This window comes from Mchenga conophoros, linkage group LG17 (genome assembly GCF_057382185.1).
Source record: "Mchenga conophoros isolate Kocher_MC1m ecotype Shallow Benthic linkage group LG17, M_conophoros_male_GT1.1, whole genome shotgun sequence".
Lineage (NCBI taxonomy): Eukaryota > Metazoa > Chordata > Actinopteri > Cichliformes > Cichlidae > Mchenga > Mchenga conophoros.
The window spans coordinates 8,488,980-8,512,959 of NC_140542.1; the positions used below are offsets into that span (position 1 = coordinate 8,488,980).

The following is a 23,980-nucleotide window of genomic DNA, read 5'->3' on the forward strand; positions in this document are numbered from 1 at the left end:
CTCCGTCTGTTTCGCCAGCTCGAATGACTGTTTATTCCGGGGCTGTGTTTGTTGAGCCAGCTGCCCAGCAGGTAGCTCAGTTAGCCGCCCGGCCGGAAGCTCAGTTAGCCGCCCGGCCGGAAGCCCAGTCGCCACCTCCGCCACATTCAGCCTCACAATCCATAGCTCAATTACAGTCACAGCCAGACTTATTACAAACCCTGTTACAATCCATGGCCCAGTCAGTAGCCCGGTTAGCAGAAGAATCATTAGCTTTATCCTCAGTTCAGCCTCCTGTTCAGCAGTCACCAGCCCTGCATCCTGTGTCAGTTGCTCCACCACCTGTTCAGCCATCACCTTCACCTACTCCTCCTGTACAGCAAGCCATGTCAGTCCAACCCATAACGGACAGTTCAACAACTCCGTACTCTAAGCAGAGAGACAAACCCAAGAACAATGTCAACATTCCTCAAAGGCTGGCCAGTTCTGAGACTGAGATGCACTCCAGGGCCTCCCCAGAGGCTGGGTTTCAGCCCCCATCAGACTCTGGACCCCTGGAGTTTAAGAAGCCAGCTGAGGACTGCACAGAGCTGTCGCTGTCTGAGCAGGGTCAATGCTCTGCGCAGCTGCAGGCCGCTATGTGTTTGCCAGAGGCCCGTGTGCCTGCTGGTCCTGTTCTGTCCCTGCCAGAGGCCCGTGTGCCTGCTGGTCCTGTTCTGTCCCTGCCAGAGGCCCGTGTGCCTGCTGGTCCTGTTCTGTCCCTGCCAGAGGCCCGTGTGCCTGCTGGTCCTGTTGCGTTCCTGCCAGAGGCCCGTGTGCCTGCTGGTCCTGTTGCGTTCCTGCCAGAGGCCTCCGCACCTGCTGGTTCTGTTGCGTTCCTGTCAGAAGTCTCCGCACCTGCTGGTTCTGTTCTGTGTGTGCCAGGGGCTCCAGTGCCCACTGGTTCTGAGACTGTTTTTGCTGGGGGGCCCGAGGAGCCCGTCCAGCCATCTGCCTCGTCAGCTGGGGGGCCCGAGGAGCCCGTCCAGCCTCCTTTCTCGTCAGCTGGGGGGCCCGAGGAGCCCATCCAGCCACCAGCTGCTCCACCAGCAGCCTCATCCACGCTTGCAGCAGCAGTTTCATCCATGCCGCCATCTGCTGCAGCGCCTCCGTCTGCATCCTCCACGCCGTCGCCTGGTCCGGATTCAGCATCCTCAGCGTCGCCTGGTCCAGCGCATGCTTCGGCTTCATCCGCTTCACCTGGTCCAGCCACTGCTTCATCCTCGCCTGGTCCAGCCACTGCTTCATCCTCGCCTGGTCCAGCCACTGCTTCATCCTCGCCTGGTCCAGCCACTGCTTCATCCTCGCCTGGTCCAGCCTCCGCTTCATCCTCGCCTGGTCCAGCCTCCGTGTCTTCATCCTCGCCTGGTCCAGCCTCCGTGTCTTCATCCTCGCCTGGTCCAGCCTCCGTGTCTTCATCCTCGCCTGGTCCAGCCTCCGTGTCTTCATCCTCGCCTGGTCCAGCCTCCGCATCACCTGCAGTGGCCTCCTCTTCAGCATCCTCATCAGCTGCTTTGCCTGGTCCGGCCTCCGCTTCTGCTTCAGCCTCGTCTGGTCCAGCCTCTGCATCCCCGTCTGGTCCAGCCTCTGTGTCTTCATCCCCGTCTGGTCCAGCCTCTGTGTCTTCATCCCCGTCTGGTCCAGCCTCTGTGTCTTCATCCCCGTCTGGTCCAGCCTCTGTGTCTTCATCCTCGTCTGGTCCAGCCTCTGTGTCTTCATCCTCGTCTGGTCCGGCTTCAGCCTCCTCATCAGCAGCGTCGCCTGGCCCGGCTTCAGCCTCCGCATCAGCTGCTGCCTCGTCTGGTCCAGCCTCCGCATCAGCGTCCGCCTCGTCTGGTCCAGCCTCCGCATCAGCGTCCGCCTCGTCTGGTCCAGCCTCCGCTTCAGCTTCCGCCTCGTCTGGTCCAGCCTCCGCTTCACCTGGGGCTGCAGGGGCCACGCAGCCTTCAGGTCCCCTACTACCACCTCCACATCGTCGGTCATCTGCCTGGCCACCTGTTGGGCATCTCCGCCACCGTGGACGCCCTCCTGAACGCCGCCACTGCCTTCCACGTGGCCGGCCTCCGGACTTGTTTCCGCGCCGCTGTTGCCGTCCGCATGGTCGGCCCCCAGAACTGTTTCCACGCCACTGCCTACTGCGTGGCCGGCATCGGGACCGGCCCCGCTGCCGTTCGCATGGTCGGCCTCCTGAACTTGACCGTCTGGGCCTTTTGGACTCTGTCCCTCCGTCCTGGGCCCCCTCCGCCCACCCTGGTCGGGTGTTTTTTCTTTTTTGGTTTTGGTCCGTTTTTGTGTTTCTGCTGGGCTGTCTGGAGCCAGCCCTTGAGGGGGGGGTACTGTCATGGTCCTGGGTCGGTGACCCAGCGCTTTTAGTTATCATTTTCTAGTTTATGATGATGATGATTATTATTGTTTGAGTTCTGTGTGTTATATTTTCGATCTGCCTCTGAGTCTGCATCTGAATCTGTCTGTTTAGTTCAATGTCTTGTCTGGTTCCATGTATCTGAGTTTCCTGTTTTATTGTGAAGGTCCGCGTCGTATGTGAGTGTGATCAGTTTACGTTTCCCCTGTCCCGTCAGCCCAGATTCCTCCCAGCTGTGTTGCCCTCCTGTCTCTCATCCCCTGATTACTGGTGTGTGTATTTAAGCCCTGTGTGTTCTCCTGCCTGTTGCCGGTTCGTCTGTGTTCCTCCGTGTCAGTCTGTGTAACTCTGTGTCAGTCTGTTACCCTGTGTTCCACGGAGTCCTGTTCCTCGTCTGCGTCTCTCTGCTATTCATCATCCGTTGTCATATGCTCCCAGGTCTGTTATTTTAGTTCTCCCAGTTTAGGTGTCTTTAGTTGTTTGTTATGCCCCACTGTTTGTTTGCCACTACACCTCTGTAAATAAAACCACCGGTATCTCATCCACTGCCTGCATCTTGGGTCCTCCTTCTATATCCACACGGCTCGCCTCGGCAGCCGTGACAGAATTCAGATGTTGCAATCACTTCCATGACCACAGGTGTATAAAATGAAGCAGCTAGGCATGCAGACTGCTTCCACAAACATTTGTAAAAGAAGAGCTCAGTAAATTCCAGAATGTTACCGTGATAGAGGAACAAGTCCAGCTGTGAAATTTTCTCACTACTAAATATTCCACAATCAACTGTTAGTGATATTATAACAAAGATGAAATGATTGGGAACAACAGCAACTTGGCCATGTAGTGGTAGGCTATGTAAAATCACAGAGCTGAGGTGCATCGTGCACAGAGGTCACCAACTTTCTACAAAGTCAATCTCTACAGACCTCCAAAATTCATGTGGCCTTCAGGAACAGTGAACAACGGTCGAACAACAGCCTTATGTCACCAAGTGCCATGCAAAGTGATGAATAAAGTGGTATAAAGCACGCCACAGACTAGAGCAGTGCAGATGTCTCGTCTGGAGCAACGAATCACACTTCTCCATCTGGATGACTGCGGGTTTGGTGGTTGCCAGGACAAGGGTACTTGTTGGGGCTGTCCCTCATAATATCCAGTGAGAGGAACTTGTAATTCTTTCATTTCATGCTCCCAACTGTATGGGAACAGTTTGGGGACCTTTCCTGATCTAACATGAATGTGCATCAGTGCACAAAGCAAGGTCCATAAACGCATGGATGAGTGCGTTTGGTGTGGGAGAACTTGACTGGCCTGCACAGAGTCCTGACCGTGCACTCCTGGGATCAATTAGAGCGCAAGTGCACTTCTGGAAGAATGGTCAAAAATTCCCATAAACACTCCTAAACCTTGTGGAAAGCCTTCCCAGCTGAGTTGAAGCTGTTATAGCTGCAAACCCCATGGATTAAGAATGGGATGTCACTCAAGTTCATATAAGTGTGAAGGCAGACAAGCAAATACTTTTGGCAATATAGTGTATATATAGTAAGGTACCATTTAATGCAACTTCAACTGTACTTCGTTTTAAAAGTATTATTTTACTTTCTAAGACATTTATTTAACAGCTCCAGAAAATAGTTTAAGATGAACATTTTACACAGTTGATAATGTTTTAAAATAGAGCACATTATTAAAGCCGACACCAGTGGTTTTAACCTTCAAGCTCGCTGAATTACAAAAAGCAGAATGGAATGAGATCAGTCAAACGTCTGTGTTTTTTAACAGCTGCAACAAATAGGGATTTTTTGGTTCCAAATTTCTCACATGGTTTAATATCAATCGAAATTCAAATGATAAGACACCAAAAAAAACCAAAAAAAACATCAAAGATGAAAAACAAACAACAGATTAGTTTATCACATCTTTTTCTTCTTCTTCTTCTTCCAATCATGTCCTCAACCCCTTTACCCTATTACCCCTATATGTAAAGTAAGTAGGACAAGCTGTTCATGCACTGATGCCTGTAATTTAACAATCTAACGATGCCATACAGAATAATATGACACCCAGAGGCGCCAAAGCGGTACTTTTGCAACATTGCTTCATTTTAGTGGTCAAGCAGGAGGTGGTGGACTGCCACAGAGTTCCTCTCATCTCCAACTGGAAAAATGATGAAATGCTGCCTCCTGGTTGGGGTTTAGAAGCTTGTATCAAATATGATGGCCTCTTATTCCCAAGTAACAGGAAGTGCAGTGTGACTTGAACCAACAGATTGGCACAAGATCAGCAGTGATGTGGGTGCTGTACCAGACTGTCATGGTAATGAGATTAGCACTCCACCAAGTCCAACTTTCATAAGACTGCAACAAATAGTGCAAATAGTGATCATGAGATCTAGTAATGACCAAACGACTAAGACCGATGAAATCAGTTTCCTCTGCAGAGGGAATGGGCTCAGCTTTGGAGATAAGGAGAACAGCTCAGACATCCAAAGGGATCTCCTGCGACTCCCGGTCTCAAGGGAGCCTTCCATTGGAGGTCGTTGGGTATATCCAAACATGAGGTGACCCTAGAATAGACTCAAGGCTCACTCGAGTGATTGGGAGCAACTGGGAACACCTCAGCTCCTCCAGGATCAACTGGAAAGTGTTGCTGGGGAAAAGACCCTACTTGGCTTAGTGCCATTGTGACCTGATTGTCTATAAGTGGAAGATGACGAATAGAGGGATGGATGGTGTTTTGTAAGGACTGACGGATGGACATTTTAGTACAATTATTCATGCAGAACTTTCACTTGTCATTTATTTTTTGTCACATCAACAACATATAAAATGTTACTTTAAAGGAGGTACATCAGCTGTGGCTACGCTCCACACCACACACTCCCAGAGGCTTCCATTATCTGGTTTACGCTTAAGTAGCGATAGCTAGGTGCTAGGTGCTGCTCATATGGTTGATAAACTTCCATTTTTTTCTTTTTTTCACCATTTTAGCTGAAATAGAAGAATGCATGTGCAGCAGCTCTCTTATTCATTTAAAGGAGCTTTGTTAAAATACATTTATTTGATTGATATTTGTGGGTGTCAGATTTATTTTACTGGGTAATTATATTTGAAACAGATGGCAAATGTCAGGAAAGAGAGCAGGGGATTAGTAAAATGGGTGAGGGATTCTGTTGCTGGGGGCATTTTTATTCATGTGGTATGCTCCATGGCCAATCGACCCTGAACATTTATCCTGGAAAAAAATATGTTGTTCAAAGTCCACTTACTGCTTTTAAAAAAGCATCTACCAGTCTGTCTCAGCTAATCGATTTCCTCAGCGGTCATTAAATAACGTGATCTAAAGACGTGATGTGTGGAAGCTGCAACTGTGCTACTGAAGTGCCGCTTTGTCCACGTAATTACAAACACCTTTGCATTTCGTTCAAAGCTCAAAAAAGAGGGGAACTGTTGTTTTAACTATCAGTTCATGTTCATAGTCTGACAAGTGAAAAGTATGTTATTTAATAGGACACGTGTCTAGCATCTCTACCTCTTTGGATTTTGCAGTGACAGACATTTATGTGCAGCTGCACTTTCGTGTGAAGTGAGCAGGTGTGTCAGCTGTACATTACCTGGTACAGATGATGGCGATAGCTACTAGTGATACAATACACACTCCACCAACTAGAGAGCCAGCAATCAGAGAGAGCTGCTGTCCGAGCTCTGACTTATATTCATCTGCAGAACACACACACACACAAATTAAGGAAAAAATATTATATTTCATACTCCTCATATGTTTCAGTCTTGCATACACACAGCTGAGCATTTCTGGAAGGGAAAATATATAACTGACACTTTTTTCTCTCTAATACACAGAAAATATAATTTACAAGGCTCATTTTACATGACTGCAAGCACTCTTCACAAACACACACACACGCACACACACACAGAAAGTAAGGGAGAATTTAATCACTTCACAGCCAGAATTTCACTCTTGCGCAACCCTCTCACATTCCCTCTCTCAGCCCTACACTCGCTTTCCTCTCCACCACGAAAACCCACACCCACACAAACACCTCCACACACTCCAGATAACCACCCACACACTTACCGTCGGTGAGGGTTTGGAAGAGCATGTCTTTGCTGTAGGCTCCGTAGCCCGCTACAGTGCGGGCCCTCACCTGGACCACATAGCCGGTCCCGGGTCTCAGACCCTCCAGAACCACATTAGGTGTTTCGCTTAGGACCATCGAACTGTTCAGCACAGATGACTGCAACTGCGTGTGAGGTACAGAGACAATTAGGAGATATATTTAAGAAGCAGCCCAAACAGTCTGTCTGTAACCAAAATATTCTTTTAGTCTAACTTCAGCACTTAGTTTTGGCCAGTATAAACAAAAATACATCCAAAGTAAAGCGAAAACAAAAGAAATTGGTAAAAGCACCCTTTGCCAGGCTTCATCACATTGCCCTGTTCCAAATAACAAAAATATTACAGTTACATGTAGTGGTACAATATGTAGTCATGGAGATAGTTTGGGTTTATTAATCCATATTTGGATATCTGTGTTTTCATGTAATGTGAAGCTGAAACAGGAAAAAAGTAATCCACAGGCCTCACTGTGTATAGCTTTTAGTTTATTAAAACTTCACACAGAGAAGACACTGGATTGTTGTTTTAGGGAAGAGTGTGCTGTGGTACACAGTGGCCAAAGCACGATTGTGTTTAGTCTCATTTCATTGTGGCTATTAAAAAGCAAGGCAACACTTCACATCGGTAGGTTTGGAATACTGGTGTCCCAAACTAAATAATATCATCATTTCAAAATGCATTTTGTATTTAATCAGTTTATCATTGTCAAAAATGAAAATTTGTTTGATGAATTTGTAACTTCTACAAAATTGCAAAAAACTAAGAAATTGAGAAGGTGGCAAACACTTTTTAGCAGCACTGTGTGTGGGTCACTTTCTAACCTAATCCACCTCGAGAATACAAGAAGTCTACGTGTGCCGCCTTTCTTTCTGTTGTAATGATCTCCAGAGCTGAGAGTTGTACACAGACACAAGAGACTCATCAGTATTACACCCCATGATTCAACAGCTAGAACAACCTTAAGAAGGAATAACTTAACATTTCCTTAATGACTTTCTAATCCACTGTACGAGGATTTATAGAGGCGCTCACACTTTCTGCTCTTCAGTTAATCAAGTGTGTTTGATTAGCAGCACCTGGCTGCCACTTACCCTCTCAGTTCCTATGGAGGCAGCGACTGATTCTGAGTTGTTGTCAAATAAATAATGACACAGTGCACATGTTTTGTAGTCCATCTGAGTTTGTATTTACCTCATTCAAAGACCAGATGCATGCACCAGATGTGTAAAACTTTCTTTTGACCCTGACTGTGCACAGCAGCAGTTGCTTGTAGATGGATCGATGGTTGCCAGTTTGAAAATTTGAACATATTATCCAACCCCTCTGGTCAGCTCTATTGCATCTGTAACCATAACCAGCGCTCACCTCATGGTTACACTGACATCCTGGATAAAACGATCTACACTATGGAAAAGTGAGTGATGAATAAAGAAACACTGCTTAACTTACACCTCTGTGTCGAAACTAAACACTAAGATTGGGAGACTGCCATTTTTTGCAGCACATAAAGATTCAATAAGTCAGGTTCCTCTTTAAAACAGAAAAGGTCAGAAACAAGCATTTTGCGAGGTGTGGAGCCCTATTCAAAACTAAAGAACTCCTAAAGCTGCTGCTTTTGCAGACTTGATATTGGTATTCTTAAACAGATTACACCATATGATTTGTGAGGCTTAATTTGATTCAAAATGGGCAGAAGGCATTCAAAATACAGCGGCAGACTGAGTGTTTGCTGAATGAATATAATGATTCTGTGCACAGGAAACAGATTCCACACAGCAGAAAACAGTATGTGAGCTTAACCTTCCCTTCCCCATCAGTCTCTTATACTAAACTGTAACCAGAGTAAAGGGCAAAGTTGTCCTGTTCTCTCTGGAAACCTAAATCCTCACAGGATCCTCTCAGACATCAAAGGTTCCTCTGGTACAGTTGCAGTCACTGTCAGAAGGCAAGAAGTCAGAAATCTTTAGCTGGCACTCGTGCGATTTCCAACATTTACCCCGTTAGCACCACTTTGGAGCCAACCCAACAAAAACAATGAATAGTCTTTAGCGATCCTTTGTCATTATTTCTGGAAAGATACATAAACATGATATGTTTTTCCAGTTTTCTTGGTGTGGTAACACAGAATCTTCCCACATGAGAACAAATGTTGTTCAGGCTTTTTCAAGCTCACTATCGTTAACATTTCTAAACCTCCAGTTTTTGTTTCATATGATGCTCCTTGCCCTCATATATCTTCCAGTTACGTTTTCACCCCTTTTAACCCCACCCCCCTTCATTCCCTGCATATATAGGTATTTCTGTCACAATGCAGTTAATTAGCTATTATCCTCAGAGACAGGTGAGAATTTGGTCTTCACCCCTTCCATTTCTTCTTCTGGACTGAATTAGGTATGAGACCTATCAGGCCACTCCAATAAACCAAAGACCACCACCTTGCACTGCTATCTTTCTCTGTCTGCCTTCTAGACTTCCTGTCTTCAGTCGGTTTCTTTCAGATAAAAAAAAAAAAAAAAAGCTTCACTGCAGTTAATTTGAAATGGAGTCTGGAGAGAATGACAGATATAATGTGGTGATGGCATGAAAGTAGAGGGAGGGAAGCATGCAGTGAGGATGAAGGGTGGTAGGGTGGAGGGGGTCAAAAGCATAGCAAAGATGAGAGGAAGAGAGATGACGGTGGTGATGAACAGGACAGGTCAGGAGGGAAAAGAGTGGGAAGAAATTGAGGGAAAAGCAGACGAAAGGCTGGGAAGGCTACCAGAAGATGGAACGGATGAAAGAGGGTTAAAGATGATTGTTTTTATTATCGTAATCTTTCATAACCAACACTCATCCCCCGATCATCAGCCCCCTTTGTTGCTGCAGGGCCTGTTTACTTTTCCAATATGCGATATCATATAGTATTTATTACCTTCATTCATGTCATCTTAATATACTGATTTCTCTTATTAACATATATAAAAGACGGACGCTGCTAATTGCTTTCTCGTAATTAGGACATAACGCAAGGACAAGTGTTAAAGGCTTGAAAAGAATGCGTTATATTTGCAAGTGGACAGAGAAATGGGGTATTGTGTTGGGGGTGAAGTTTGAATTTGAAGGTGTGTGTGTGGGTGGGGGGGAGGGAGGATGAGGGTGGCTCTATGTTTGCCAGAATGAAGAGGTTAAGGGGCAGCCCATATGGGAAGGCCTGGTAGCCAGAGATAAGTAATGGGGAAAAATCCAGCCTTCTTGCACCATATCAAATCTACTACATTAAAACCTCATTATCTATAGAGTGGGAGTGGAAAAGGAAGGTGCGGGTGGGGAGGATGGGGGGGCGAGAGAAGGTGGAGAAATGACAAAAAACTGCCAGAGCAGGAGGTAGAGTACAGCTGTCTGGTAAGAAAAACCTGTCCTCTCTCTGCAGGCTTATCAAACCACTCCCCGGGGACATCTTCACTTTCAAATATGTGCTAAAATTAGTCTTTATGTGGCCGACTGCTCCGTGGTGTGAAACGCAGCGACTGAATTGGCTTCTGCGTTAAATGATATTGAAGTAAAAGCAACAGCAAATAAGGCTGACTTAGAGTAAAGTCACTGTCATGATTTTGACTAACTAAGGATTTTATCTGTGGCTGTCACACCACAGGTGCAGTACATCTCTCAGTGAGAGCACTACTTCTCACCGTGTACTCAGCTCACTTTAATTGCCCTGCGAGAGGCAGAATCTCGACCTCCTCTTCTCTCCCTACTCTCCATCTTTCCTGGAACTTTGCTGATACCAAAACTGTGAGAATAAGAGGAGCGGTGAGTGCTCCATATGGAGATAGGGCTACTGTGCTCTTCCTGTTATTTATTTCTTTTTTGATGATGCCTAAGTGACAACGCTGTGTATGTAGAGTAAAAGACTGTGAAAGAAACACAAAAAAATGACGAACATGAAATACTAAACCCACATAAGAATATAGATCAAATTAAAAAAGTGTTTTAAGGTGGTAAACAAAGCCACAACTCCTTCCTTTGCATCTAAGAGTACAATCACTATTTATGCTGGTGTAGGCTTTTCAGGAAGTGCATTATGGGATTGGCATGGTTGTGCTCTGCAGCTAGACAGCCAATGCACAGCTTTGTAGACTCTTGTCTACATGTAGTAGCTGTCTGCTGACAACAGGAGGCAGTGTCAAAAATATGCTGAGCAACAGGTCTGTAGAGTGTATTGATCCCCAAGTTGAAAAACCCCTGCATTCAACCTATTCACCTAAGCAGTCGACATTAGAACGATGCCACCTTATCCCATAGTCCAGCCAATGATGCGATTCACATTCGTATATACGCAGTTAATCAACATCATTGACAGGCTATGACAGCGTCCTTATGTGCTGACACCGGTGTTTTAGCTAGCAAAGCGGCGTGGCTGATGTGGAGTTAATGGCAACATGTACAACCACTGGAGATGTGAGCAGGACAGACGGAAGTTGACGGAAAAAGTGTGGACTTTATACCAGTTTTTAAATTGTGTTGATCGGCCACGTAAAACCAGAGTTATGATAAAAATATATGCAATGTTTGTTTTTCCTGAATACTATTGTTGTTTATATTTACTGCGGGAAGAAACGGTAAAAACTGCGTTTTATAAGGAAAACGCTCGAAAGCACTCTCCACCTGTGAGCAAAACCAAAACCAAAAAACCCCCCACCCTTTCCTGTTCGTTGGAAAAAGTACCATGTCGACCAATCAAAAAAATGATATGGCAACATGGCATTTAGTTGTTTAGGAAGGGGGGAAGTTTTAGGAGTGACAGCGGTGTTTTGAGATGAGAGATTTGCGACGTTTAGCGCAAATCTTGTGTGAATGTTACAGCTGTTACAGCAGTGATACATCTCCTGCTGTCAAGCCTGCAGGTATCAGGCTGTTGCTCTCCTTTATCTCATAGTGGACAGAAATTATTTTTTGGAGTGGCACAAATAATTTGTGTGGCATCAAATTTGATGCAGAACAGCTGATTGTTCTGTAAATAGTTTGAAATGTTTATTTAAAAACAACTTTGTTGTTTGCATAACTCAGTAACTTTTTTGAAGAAGTAACTATATAATTAATTGCCCAACATTGATCATTATATGCTGTATTTTGCAGACAGAGTTACAGGACTCTCTCCCAGACCACAGACTCATAATACAAGTCAGAGCTTTATTGGAGTTCAAGTTATTTTTACTTCCAATAGTGTTAACATACTACACAGGTCATGAACAAGATTTTTTTTAATTTTCATTGTAAGTGGGCTAAAGCACTTAATTAAAAGAAGTCTAACATAAATGTAAATGCTGTAGTTTGGTCATTTTAATAAACCATGTAACTTGGATGGATTTGATGCTGGCGTGACCACACATCTGCTGTTGCACACAGTGGTCTAAGGGGGCCGCTCAGGGAGTTTGTGTGTTCGCTCAGACACATGAAAAATTAGAGAGAACATTGCTGTAGACTGTTCTTGAAGTTCTAACACATTTGTTTACTACAGTCTTTGTTTGTGCTTTATCGATCTTTTCATGACTTTGTGGGCCCCCTTTACTGTTCAGGCCAGCGTTTGAATCCAGCATTCAACCTATGCATAGCATCAGCAACATCTACATACTGTTGGTTATTTTCTTGCTGTATGTAAGCAAGCCCACGTAGACTGCATAGCATAATCCTGTACTCTGCGTAGCCAAACACCTACGCAAACAGACTACAGACGCAGTACCATGAATCCCACTTGAAACAACTATTATCCGGTTCTGTGCTTCCGGATAATGTTTGAAATACAGCCAGTCCTACCCTGGAGAAACATGAAACATTTTACATTTGAACGACAGATGAAATGAAAATGATATAAATGGTTTTCGTTTATCGGAGATGAGTCACCCTCACCGAGCTTACGGAATCTCTCCTTTATTCCTAAAGGAAAAATCAGCGAGTGTCGTCTAATGCCCATTATAGATAAGAGACACTGAATCAGCAGGAGTCTAAATGAAAGTTTTGTATAAGAATTAGTGAGGTTTAAGAGACAGTAGTGAGACCTGCTATGGTGTATGGCTTAGAGATAGTGGCACTGATAAAAAGGCGAGTGGTGGAGCAGGAGGTGGCAGAGTTGAAGATGTTGAGATTTTAATTGGGAGTGAGCAGGAGGGACAACATTAGAAATGGAGGAGGGATAGTGGATGTACTGGGAAAAGGATGTTGAAGATGGAGCTGCAAGAGGATGAACACACAGAAGATTCACAGGTGTAGTGAAGGAGAACATGCAGAGGGTTGGTGTGACAGAAGACAATGTAGAAACAGGGTGAGAGCTAATGCTAACAGTTAACCAGCTAGAAAAGATAAAAATAAAAGTACATGCTGCTGAAAAATACCTGTCTTTAAAACTGTTAATAAGGCATCACAAATTATTACACAAATTAATTCAAAACTAACAATACAATTAAGTGCAATTTATAAAAAGCATTAACTCCACATATGTTGGAAAGCAAACCTTGAAGTAATAGGTACTGATTTTTAATTATGTAATGACAAATGGTTGCATTAGTGCCACATTAAGACTTAAAAAGCAGCAGCAGTATCCATAAAAATAAAAAGGAAAGATTCAAACACACGTTTTCAGTTGTTTTTGTGCAGCCCTGCGAAGTTGACAGCCCTGGAAAATTGGAATCTCTGAGCAAGTTCTCTGAAGCCACGGACTTTAGGGCTGCGCATGAGTGTTTTCATCAAAGAGAATAGATAACAAAAACAGTTGACAAGAGTACTGGGCATTTAAAGTTTGTACTTGCGCTCACAGTTGAGAGTTTCAATGAGTTATGGAAGTACCAACTCGCTGACAGTGCGTATTAAAAAGAAAAAAATGAGCACAGGGAGAAGCAGTGGTATTCCAAAAAATGCCAAAAACAATTTTCTTCAGATCTTGTGCGAAGGACTGAAGGATGGTGGGGAATGAAATGTGATCCGTGGCTGAGGAGGCACGCGCTCTGTTTGGTGTATGTTACACAATCCCTTGTAGGTGCTTCACTCTTTGTTTTTAATCTGTCTGCAGCAAAAGTCTGTCTGTTTTTGCAGCTGTTGGCTCTGCTTCAAAAAAAGATGAGGACATTCTTATATTTACCTTTGGGTGATAGATATGGGAGTAATTTAACTCGGAGTCTCGAAATGCATTGCTTCCTATTTGCGGAATTACAAAGACAAGATATGCTGTCGCAATTTTCCTTTCTCTTCACAATTTTCTTTCCTAGAGCAACTTCTTTGATAGGAAAGCAATCAGAACCTGCATGTTTTTCCACTGAATCAGAGGCTCACATTGGTGCCTCTGGTCTGACATTCGCTATTCAAGCTAGACTATGAAGTCTTTTGTTCCATAGTCTCCTGGTTCATACAAATTAGGACCTTGTCCACTACAGGCAGCTGAAGGCTTGATTGCTTCAGTAAGACAGCCTCACAGAAGACTGGTAGGAGCTTTGAAAAACACCCACTGAGGGGATAAATTGGTGGTTTAGTGTTTCTGCTTTTGAGTGAATCGGTTAACAAGATTAAATGATCTTCCACTATTCTACATTACAAAAGCTGGAGTAACACTGTTATCAACGCTGCAGCAAGACATTCATATTGTGATCTCTTTTGCAAAACACTGACTCCAGAAGGGTAAATAATATTCTGTCTGCACAAGAAACTGCTTCATATCTGGAGTGCATCCACAGAATGGAAATCTGATCACAAAGCTAGAAGCATCTACGCTGCTCGAAAAAATGAAAGAAACAAATCAGAATATAGATCTGATCTCAATGGGGGGGGGAAAATCATGCTGCCTGCATATCTATACTGATCAGGTAATGTGTTAGGAATGAAGGGATGTTACATTGTTTGATGGAAATGAAAATTACAAACATACAGAGGGCCTAATTCAAAGACACCTTGTAAATCCAAGTGAAGAAAAGTATGTGGCAGACCAGCCCATTTTACTGAAAATTCACCCCAGCCACTCAACATGGCACTCAATGGTTTGTATGTTCTCAATGTGCTTATGTGCATGCCTGACAACATCGGGGCATGCTCCTACTGAGACCACAGATGGTGTCCTGGGGCATCTCCTCCTAGATCTGGACCAGGACATCACTGAGCTCCTGGACAGTCTGTGGTGCAACCTTGCAGTGTCTGATGAACTGAAACATAACGTCCCAGACGCGTCCTATTGGATTTAGGTCAGGCGAGCATGGGAGCCGGTCAGTATGAACTCCTTTATCTTCCACAAACTGTCTGCAAACTTTTGCCACATGAGGTCAGGCATTATTGTGCAACAGGAGGAAACCAGGACCCACTGCACCAGTGTAGTGTCTGACAGTGGATTTCACAGTGTGCCAGTGTATTGTTGCCAATCCTGTAGAGGTCTCTGCGCCCCTCTGTGGATATGCCTCACCCCACCATCACTGACCCACCGCCAAACCTGTCGTGCTGAGCGAACATTCTTCATTTGTTCTCCAGACCCCTTCACGTCTGTCACATGTGCTCAGGGTAAACCGGCTCTTATCTGTCAAAGGCATATTCTGGTGTTCTGGCAAATGCCACAGTGTCGGCCAGTGAGCACAGAGCCCACTAGAGGACATCAGGCTAGCCTCATGTAGTTTGTTTCTGATATTTGGTCAGAGACATTCACACCAGTGTCCTGCTGGAGGTTTATTTTGTAGCTCTGGCAGTGCTCATCCTGTTTCTCCTTCCACAAAGGAGCAGATATCGGTCCTACTGATGGGTTAAGAATCTATTACAGTCCTGTCCATTTCTCCTGGAGTAGCTGTCGGTGTCCTGGAATCTCCTCCATGCTCTTGAGACTGTGTTGAGCGACAGAGCAAATCTCTTGGTGATGCCATGTATTCATGTCCCATCCTAGAGGAATTGAACTACCTTTGGAACCTCTGTGGGGTCCAGGTGTCACCTCATGCCACCGGTGACTGACCCTAACTGAACTAGTGCAAAAAATTGTCAGAAAAGACGGGGAGAGAAAAAATGTCAGTGGCCTCCACCTTTAAAACCATTCCTGTTTTGGGGGTTTTCAAAAGGTTTTCCTTTTTGTGAAGCAGTATATATAGAGAACATGGAAGTTCACATGATTAGCATGCCAAGGTCAAATCCTAAAAATGAATCCAACTCCAGGGCATGTCTCTACAGTGGTGAGATAGGCACTGGTGAGTCTCCTGCTCTTCTGGACTCTACAGCCAAGCCCTATGCTAAAGCACTACTTTGGTTGTGGAGGTTCCCCTCCAAGGTTTTGTTACAGGTGGCAGCAATGACCTTGTTTTGTTCACCTCCTTTGGATTAATAACCCCTCCACCACAACAACCTTCATATTCCTAAAAGGAGAAGCAGGTTTCTGGTTGCTTTTATCTGAAAAATTACTCACAATAATAAACTTTATTCCAGAAAAAAATACAGTTATAACCAACTAAAAATAATTTCTTCTATAGGGTGGCTGAGCTTAAACTTTAGAAATAGTTCAATCAATCCTGAGGGAGAACAGAATAGAGCTGGTGCTCCTTTATTTCTAAAAAGCTAAAGTGGTTCAGGCATTTCATAAGGCTGACTTCAGGGTGCCTCCCTTTGGAGATTTTCAGGGCATATGCATCATGTAGGAGACCCTAGGGTAGACTCGGACTTTGTGAAAGGATTTTATGTATATCTGATGTGGTACTGGAATGCCTCTGGATCCCTCAGGATGTGCTAGGAGACGCTGCTAAGGAGAAGAATGTCTGGACTAACTTGACCTGGCCTAAAGAAATGATAGATGGAGAATGTGGGCATCCCTCTTGTGCAGGAGATCAAGTACTGAGACTGAGAGTTTCCTTTTATTCTCAGTATAACTCAGAGGGTCAGGGTAGGGAAGAATAAAGAAAACTTCCAAAGAGTTCAGCTAATGGACACAAGTGGTTCTTCTCTCGGAGCACATTTCTGGCCTTTGCGAAACAGGAACAATAGGAGTAAAAGAAAGCTACAAAGGATCATTTTGAATATCGATCATTTTCCTTCAACCTTGCCTGCCTGGAACAGAAATCCTCAACACTCTGGCCTGGAAGAACGGATGCTTCTTGTTCTCTTTTCTGTGGCAGACTCCATCTCTCTGGGGTGAAAGGCTTTGCCCTTTTAAGATAAAGGTAACTATGTAATATCAGTGCTCTGTGCTGACTTCGGGCATGTACTGAGGTCCACGGAGAGACCTGAAGCCCACAGCAACAGAGAATGCTGAGGAGATGAATCTAGGACACCATCTTACTCAGCAAACAATAGAGAAATATTAGCGGCTGCAGTCTACAAACACTATGATATCCCGCCTCGCAGACTTTGGAACAGACAAAACAACATAAGCAGTAAATTGAATAAATGCATCGGAGCTGTATACATGACTGCCAATGAATATTTTCCTGTAAAACAGCAACAAAAGATATCGCCGTCTTGTGTGGCTACCTAAATATTTAATATTTCAGCTAGGATCGGATTAGCTGGAAAGGTTTTGGGGAAATTTGTCTAAATTACTGTCCATTTGTCTTCTAAAGTTTTCAGTAAAGACTAAAGAATTAGCTGCTTGAGACTCCCAAGATCAGCATGAGCTCTTACTGCTCCTGATTAGCCTAATGGTTGATTTAATTTTCATCTTCACAAATCCTAATTTGATCTTATATTGCATGTTACCGATAACAAAGCTGCAGCAGCCCAAACTACTCCCTTTGTTCGTGTTCGATTCAGTGAAACGCTGAGTTGGAGGGAGGCGGTCCTCATTGTCTGAAAACAGCTTTTTAAAGCCAGTTGTTAATGAATGGACACTCATCCTTCCTGCACAAATACGATCAACAATTTATGTGTGGTTGAAAAAAGAAAGGCTCTACATCACTGTAAAACCCTGTCAGTATGGCTGCAGGCCCCATTAAATATGCATTGTAGCTCTAAGATCAATCCTGACTTATTAGGAAATAATATTGCATAAAAGATGATACATGAATAGGCATTCAGCACGAGTGGGAGACAAAAATACATCATTTATAAGAGCTATAAATTGCAGAAATATGCTGACAGGTTTCTGCCTTCAGCTGTCCTGAAATAATTGCCATGTTGATCAGCCACCAAACCCAGTGATGATGATTTTTATCAAGCTGCAGTTTTCATACTAAATGACAAGAAATATTTAATAACAACGGTATTACAAAAACGGCAGTACTGAGTACTGAGTTTCTTGAACGATATGATGGAGAACAGACACGTTCAGAAACATTTGTCATGGTGTCTGCTGCTGTTGGATGGATGTTCTCAAGGAGTCTATGAAACTACCAGACAGCCCGTAATCTTCTGTCAAGTATTAAAAACATAACATCATGCCTGTATAAATTATCGCCATACCCAATACACTTTTGAAGCTTCTCTTTGATAGATGAAAAAATTTCAATTATTAAATTTTAAAAACTGGTTCTCTTCCATCCGCTGCCTGGAGTTATCCTACCCCCTTATTTTCTTAAACTCCTGGATAGATGTAGTACCTAACTATTCTTTTTTTGGTGAATATTTTAAAATTGCTATCAGCCTCTCCTCCTTATTAATATTAAACACATCTAATTTCTTTCAGTAACATGTTTTTTTGTTTGTTTTTTGTTTGCTGTTTTTTGTGTTTTCCAAGGGACTAAATCTGGAAACATAAGGTAGCACATACAATATCTACCTAGCAACAACACTTCTGTGAGCTCCTGATGTGTGTTTATAATTAATGCTTTATTGTTGATGAAGATGGGAACTTGAACTCTACATCACCACGGTGAGCAAGATAAATCTAGGAAATGATCTCACACCCAGCAAACAATAGAACACTATTAGTGACAGCGGACACTGTAACATATGTGAAACCATTAAGAGCCCCTAGTAAAAAAGCAGAAAGTGCAGTGCTGTGCGTGAGTCTATATTTTGCTAGGAAAATGTGAAATCGGTGTAGGGATTTATTGAAACATGCAGAAACATCCATAGAAATACAGTATTTAAGACAAAATCAGAGTTTATATAAATGTAACCAGCTTGAAAGTCAAGTCATTTCATATGATCGCCATTAGTCTTCAACACAGACTGTTTTGGGCAAGCTTTCTTATCATTTCTTTAAGCAGCCTTCAGGAATAGTTCCCTAAGCTTCTTGAAGGACTGCCTTTTGTTCTACTCTCTTCTGGGATGATCCCACATTGCTTTAATGATGTTAGGGAGGCCAATCCATTATGTGCCTTTTTGTTTTCTATCTGGGTTTCTACTGCACTAGTAGTGTGTTTGCGATCATTTTCATGCTGAAAAATTCAGCTCTTGTGTAACCAGTATGTAACAAAATATATAAACAATGGGCAAATCAGAAGATTTCAGGAACGACAGGAGCCCAGAGGATGGGTAACCACAATGAAAACACAACTGCAAATGATGAAGCAATAGTTCAACTGTATTTGAAATTTGTGCACTGTATTGCCTTTACAATAACAACCAAAATTGTGTGTGCGCGCACAGATACCCAAAATAAAAAAGAAAAGAATGTTAGACCCGGGTCTTTTAAAGTGTCAATAGGATCCAGATCAGGCCTGTTTGGTGATCTGGTGAGTTATTGGTGTGAGTTCAGTCCACGATCGATGTATGGTTTGCACTGTTTTGTCCTACCACAGTTCAGGCAACCAGACTTCAAGATTCAATTCCAAATGGGCTGTGGCTCGCCATCCATTGCAATGGAAAATTATTCCTCTTCTGCGGATTTCCACAAAGTCTGTAATCCAATGTTCTCCGAGGAGTCTCGGCTCCTTTCTCCAACTCAAAAAACCTGACCTAAGAGTGAGGTCAGAATTACTTCAAATGAACATGGTTCACACTTAACTAACACTTCTGTTTAAAGTATAAATCATGAACAAAATGTGTTTCAATTTCTAATGTTGTACAACTAATCAAATTCTAAACGTTTTCATTACATGGCAATGTAGCTATCACCAATCATTAAAGCAATTCACACTGCTCATTAAAAGCAGCAAACTCAATATACTCTGCTCACGGTCAAGTAACAACAGTGATGAATAAAAGTAACACAATAAAACATTTCAATACAGATAGACATACTGTTTTTTCCTTAACCTAACAACAGCTAATAAGTTCTCAACTAACGCTTAACAACCAACGGGAGTGAGCGTTTAGCACACTCGCTAGCTACTTGCATAGTACCGTCACCATTAGCGTTTGTTTTTTGAAGCGAACAACATTAACATTTCAGGATGCCGATCAGCGGCTATAACAGTTTCATTACTCACCAGTGCAAAGCACTTCGTATTCATAAAACTAGCTTCGGCTATCCAAATCTGGCGGCTAATCAAGCAGACACCAACAGCTTCGCTGTTTCAACAGCTACCACGTTTTCCCCACAGGTACTGCTATGGCGCGTGTGGTCTAAGCAGCCTTAGCAGCGCAACCAAACGTGAAAACCAAGGCGGGACAAACAATCCCATTGGTTGGACTGCATTTGTATCCAGGTCAAAAAATAACCTTTGAGAAACAAAATAAATAAATAAATAACACAAATAATGCAATTCCATACAAAATAATTTGGATTTTTTCTTTAGAGTCTCTCTCCAATCATGAGTGCTTTTAACTGAACAAAATAAAACACCTTTAATAATAATTACAATAAACAGTCTCTAATTCCATCTGTTTGCCACTGGGCTACACTTGCCAATCAGATGGTTTCCAGATGGTACTGCATGATGGATCAAAAATCTGACAGGACTTTTCAGTGTTCATAATTCCATCAATCTTGAAAATCCCCAACAACACTTTGTGAAATACAGCCCCAAACCATGAGAGGCTCCACCTTAGCTGTGTCCCAAAACGTAGGCTGCATCCTCCCGAGGCTGCATTTTTAGACCAATTACGCCACAGTGACACAATGAAGGCTGTCCCAATTCGTAGACTCCTCCGAATGCGGCCGACAAATGCGTCCTCCTTTTCCTAAGATTTGAAGGATGGGTCGGGTGTATCCTTCGTGGCCCACCATATCCCAGAATTCATAGCGCGGCCCAGCCAATTCCAGTTTCCAACAATGGCTGCAGCTACTTAGTTTTATTATTACTCTTATTACTCTTTCTGGGTCACAAAATAAACTTTTAACATATTTTAATGTAGCTGTGTAAACTTCAAATATCTGCTTGGTTTATCAAGACATCACATATCGCATATTTGTAAAAGTGACGTCTGTTACCCACCAGATCGATGGCTAGAGGGGGTTCAAGGGTCACTAGAGCAACTAGAACAGCGGACTCCTGGCTTCATCATTTTTTTGGCTAATTGAAAGCCACTCTTCCACCGAGACCATTTCTGATGAAGCTTCAGTGAACTGCTAATGGATCAGCTGAAGAGGAAGATGCATTTCTCTGATTAGATCTTTGTTGGACTTTTTCCTGTTTCTTAAGGACATAGCATTCAGACATTTTTCACTGCAGACAGTTTTTAAGATCTGACACTCCTTCTGTCCTCTGTTTGTCCAGTTTCCTCAAATGTTTCAACGACACACTACACACCGTGTTGTCACATGCCAAGTTTTTAGCTAATATCTCTTTGACAATCACCTTGTTAGTACAAAAATATTATTGTATGCCTATCAAAGTGTCTGTTTTGTGACAGGTTGCTGGTAACACAGTGCCTAAAGATAAAATTAAAAATGTTTTTTTGATAAGTTGTCTGTTATGTGTAGACACAACACTGGTTAATGCCTTTAATTAGGTGCTATTCATCCATCCATCCATCCATTCGCTTCCGCTTATCCTTTTCAGGGTCGCGGGGGGCGCTGGAGCCTATCCCAGCTGTCATAGGGCGAGAGGCAGGGTACACCCTGGGCAGGTCGCCAGTCTGTCGCAGGGCTAACACATAGGGACAGACAACCATTCACACTCACATTCACTCGCACATTCACACCTATTGGCAATTTGGATTATCCAATTAACCTATCCCCACAAGTTAATTGGGTGCTTGTGCTATTCATTTCTCTAAAAATGGTCAGGTATAAGGACTGGACTAAAAATGAGTGAAAAAACAGTGTTCAGAGAAAAAAGAAAGCATCTGAGGACCATTTTTAAAAATTACAAGAACTTTTGGGTTTCTTGGAAGCAAAATATAAAGTACGCAGTGGTGGCTCATAACTTTTTGCACAGAACTATACGTGTAGTTTTACCAAAATGGTTGGTGTTACTTTTATTCAAGTTCTTAATGGCTGAGGTGTTTGTGCAGAAGTGAGAATCCTGCTGGTCTTTAGTAACAGTCCTGATAATGGATGACTCTGATGAAGTTGATATTGATTTGCCTGCTTTATTGACTAATGAGTTACTGCCAGCGACTATAGCACCAAAAAGCACAGACACAGAGACAAACACAGACATTTATCATCCCACCCTACCTTGTCATAGTATCGTATCTCGTAGTCGAGGATAATTCCATTGGGCTGTTCGGGCGGTGGCCATGACAACGAGAAACTGCGACTTGTTGAGCTCACTTGGTGCATTATGGGAACTGCTGAGGGAGCTGATAAAAAGCGCACACACATACATACGCACACAAGAATACACAATCAATTAGGCAGTTAAAAGACTTGCTAGCATGTTTAAACACCATAAATATGGAAATACAGAGTTTAATGACATATTGCCAAAGATTATTTGCACTCAAAGGAGAAAAATGTTTCCTCTTCCAAGCTCATGAAAACAAATTACTGCACTTGTCACTGATGGGGAAACAAGAGCTATGTCTGCGATGCATTTTTAACCCATAATTTTGGGAACGAGAAGCTGTTGGCTGTAATGTATTTCATGGTTCAGCTTCTGGATCGTTTTATGTGATGGCTTTCATCACTTTTGTGCTTTGATAGTCTCAAGTGGAAATATGAGGCGAGAAGAAGACTAATATCACACAGCATCTGGAGATGTACTACACTGTTTTAAATTTAATTAAATTAGTGTTTTAAAGGACAAAAAACCTCAAGAGAATTTGTCTTCTTGGTTTTATGGGGATTCTGCTGAAAGCCATTATATCCTAAATAGACTGTATGCATCTTACACAGCTGAGTCACCATAATTTCATAGAGCAGCTATAACGCACAGTAAATGCTATGATGCCTCAAGAGGTGTATACTTCTGCTGGAGAAATAATTTGACAGCATGAGCGATCTGTCACCTGAAAACCCCACAGTCTTTTTTTTTCCTCACATAGCCACAATTGAGCCGCCCCCCCCACACACACACACACATACACAGTGTTGAGTTTTACATCCCTAAAGTCCAATGAAATACACTCAAAAGCTATTGCATAATTTTAAAATCTCCCCCAGTGCAGTCAACCTGAAAAATAAATCAGTTTTTGTTGAGTCCTAAAAGATTTCAGGGATAAGAGAGCCTCGCATCCAACAGCGGTAACAAATGCGCTCAGAAAACGGCAGGGTGACAATGGATCATGTTTCGATTAGGAATGAGCCAGGGGTGCTGTAGATGAGGTAAATGATGTGTTTTTCCATAGCAAAGCGGCTTTTAAATCTAAATTTGGGTAGCAGTGGAAATATCACTTGTGTCTGTCTCCATAAAGTATTGATGGAGTAATAACTCACTCACTTTATGGCCTCTAAGAATTATACTGAGGGAGACCTAGGGTGAGGAAAGCAGGGAAAGGGGGGAGAAAGCTGAGAAAAGCAGAATTGAGGGAGGGGGAGGAAAAGCGATGAAAGCTGTGGATGAGCAGGAAAGAAAGAGAGAGAAAGGGGAAGGAGAGCGAGAACAGGCAGAGCGATGACAAGCACATAACATGTTTTATGAATTAAAAGGCTGTAGCTCAATTTCCTTTATCTCTCCGGCCATCCCTCCCTCACATAATCCACAGTGCCCCGGGGTATGCTAGCACACACACAGATGCTTACACACACACACACACACACACACACACACGCAAAGAGTCATTGCTCTCCCAACTTACCAGCCTGATTGGTTGTAATGTTGATTGACAGTTGTTGGGCAGGGTAAGGGCTCTTGTTGGAGACTCCGTTGACTGCCTATAGAAAAGTAATGGTTATTCCACCCTCAGACATTAAAGTTAATAGTTATTTGAACTGAGTTCTCCACCCCCATCTCTTCATAGCTCTTGGTGCCTTTCCATTCAAGCAATGCATCTGTTAAACAATAATAATGGTGGCTGATAGCTTGAACAACTAGCACATGATTTACCTTTAGCTTCTCAATTTTAGCTAGCAACCGCTGTTGTTTTTTGCCTGAAATGACAAATGGTGCTAGTAAAATTTGGCAAGCTAAGAGAGTAGCTAAGTTTAATGCCCCAGAATCATATGAAAATAGCAAAGCTAACAAGTTCAACTGTCAAAAGCATTAACTATATTACATGTTGAGTATTATAAGGGAAACCTCAGATTCATGCATTTCTTTGAGACCTAGA

The 23,980-nt window shown here is 43.2% G+C and overlaps 1 protein-coding gene and 1 long non-coding RNA gene across 3 annotated transcripts in view; both read right to left on the reverse strand.

Annotated features, from left to right (window-relative positions):
• Positions 1–23,980, reverse strand: part of LOC146555037 (ephrin type-B receptor 1-like) — a 144,714-nt gene that overhangs the window by 40,203 nt on the left and 80,531 nt on the right. For both annotated transcript variants that reach the window (XM_085251141.1, XM_085251140.1), the window contains exons 8-11: positions 23,510–23,585; positions 21,948–22,072; positions 6,479–6,644; positions 5,994–6,099 (exon numbers count right to left, since the gene is read on the reverse strand). In XM_085251141.1, coding sequence (XP_085107267.1) covers positions 5,994–6,099; positions 6,479–6,644; positions 21,948–22,072; positions 23,510–23,585 — 473 coding nt within the window. The remainder of the gene's footprint in view (positions 1–5,993; positions 6,100–6,478; positions 6,645–21,947; positions 22,073–23,509; positions 23,586–23,980) is intronic.
• On the reverse strand, positions 18,948–19,935 carry LOC146555038 (uncharacterized). Its single transcript, XR_014889126.1, has 2 exons — positions 19,813–19,935; positions 18,948–19,339 (listed from the first exon to the last, which is right to left on the reverse strand). It is a non-coding gene; the product is annotated as an uncharacterized LOC146555038 (long non-coding RNA).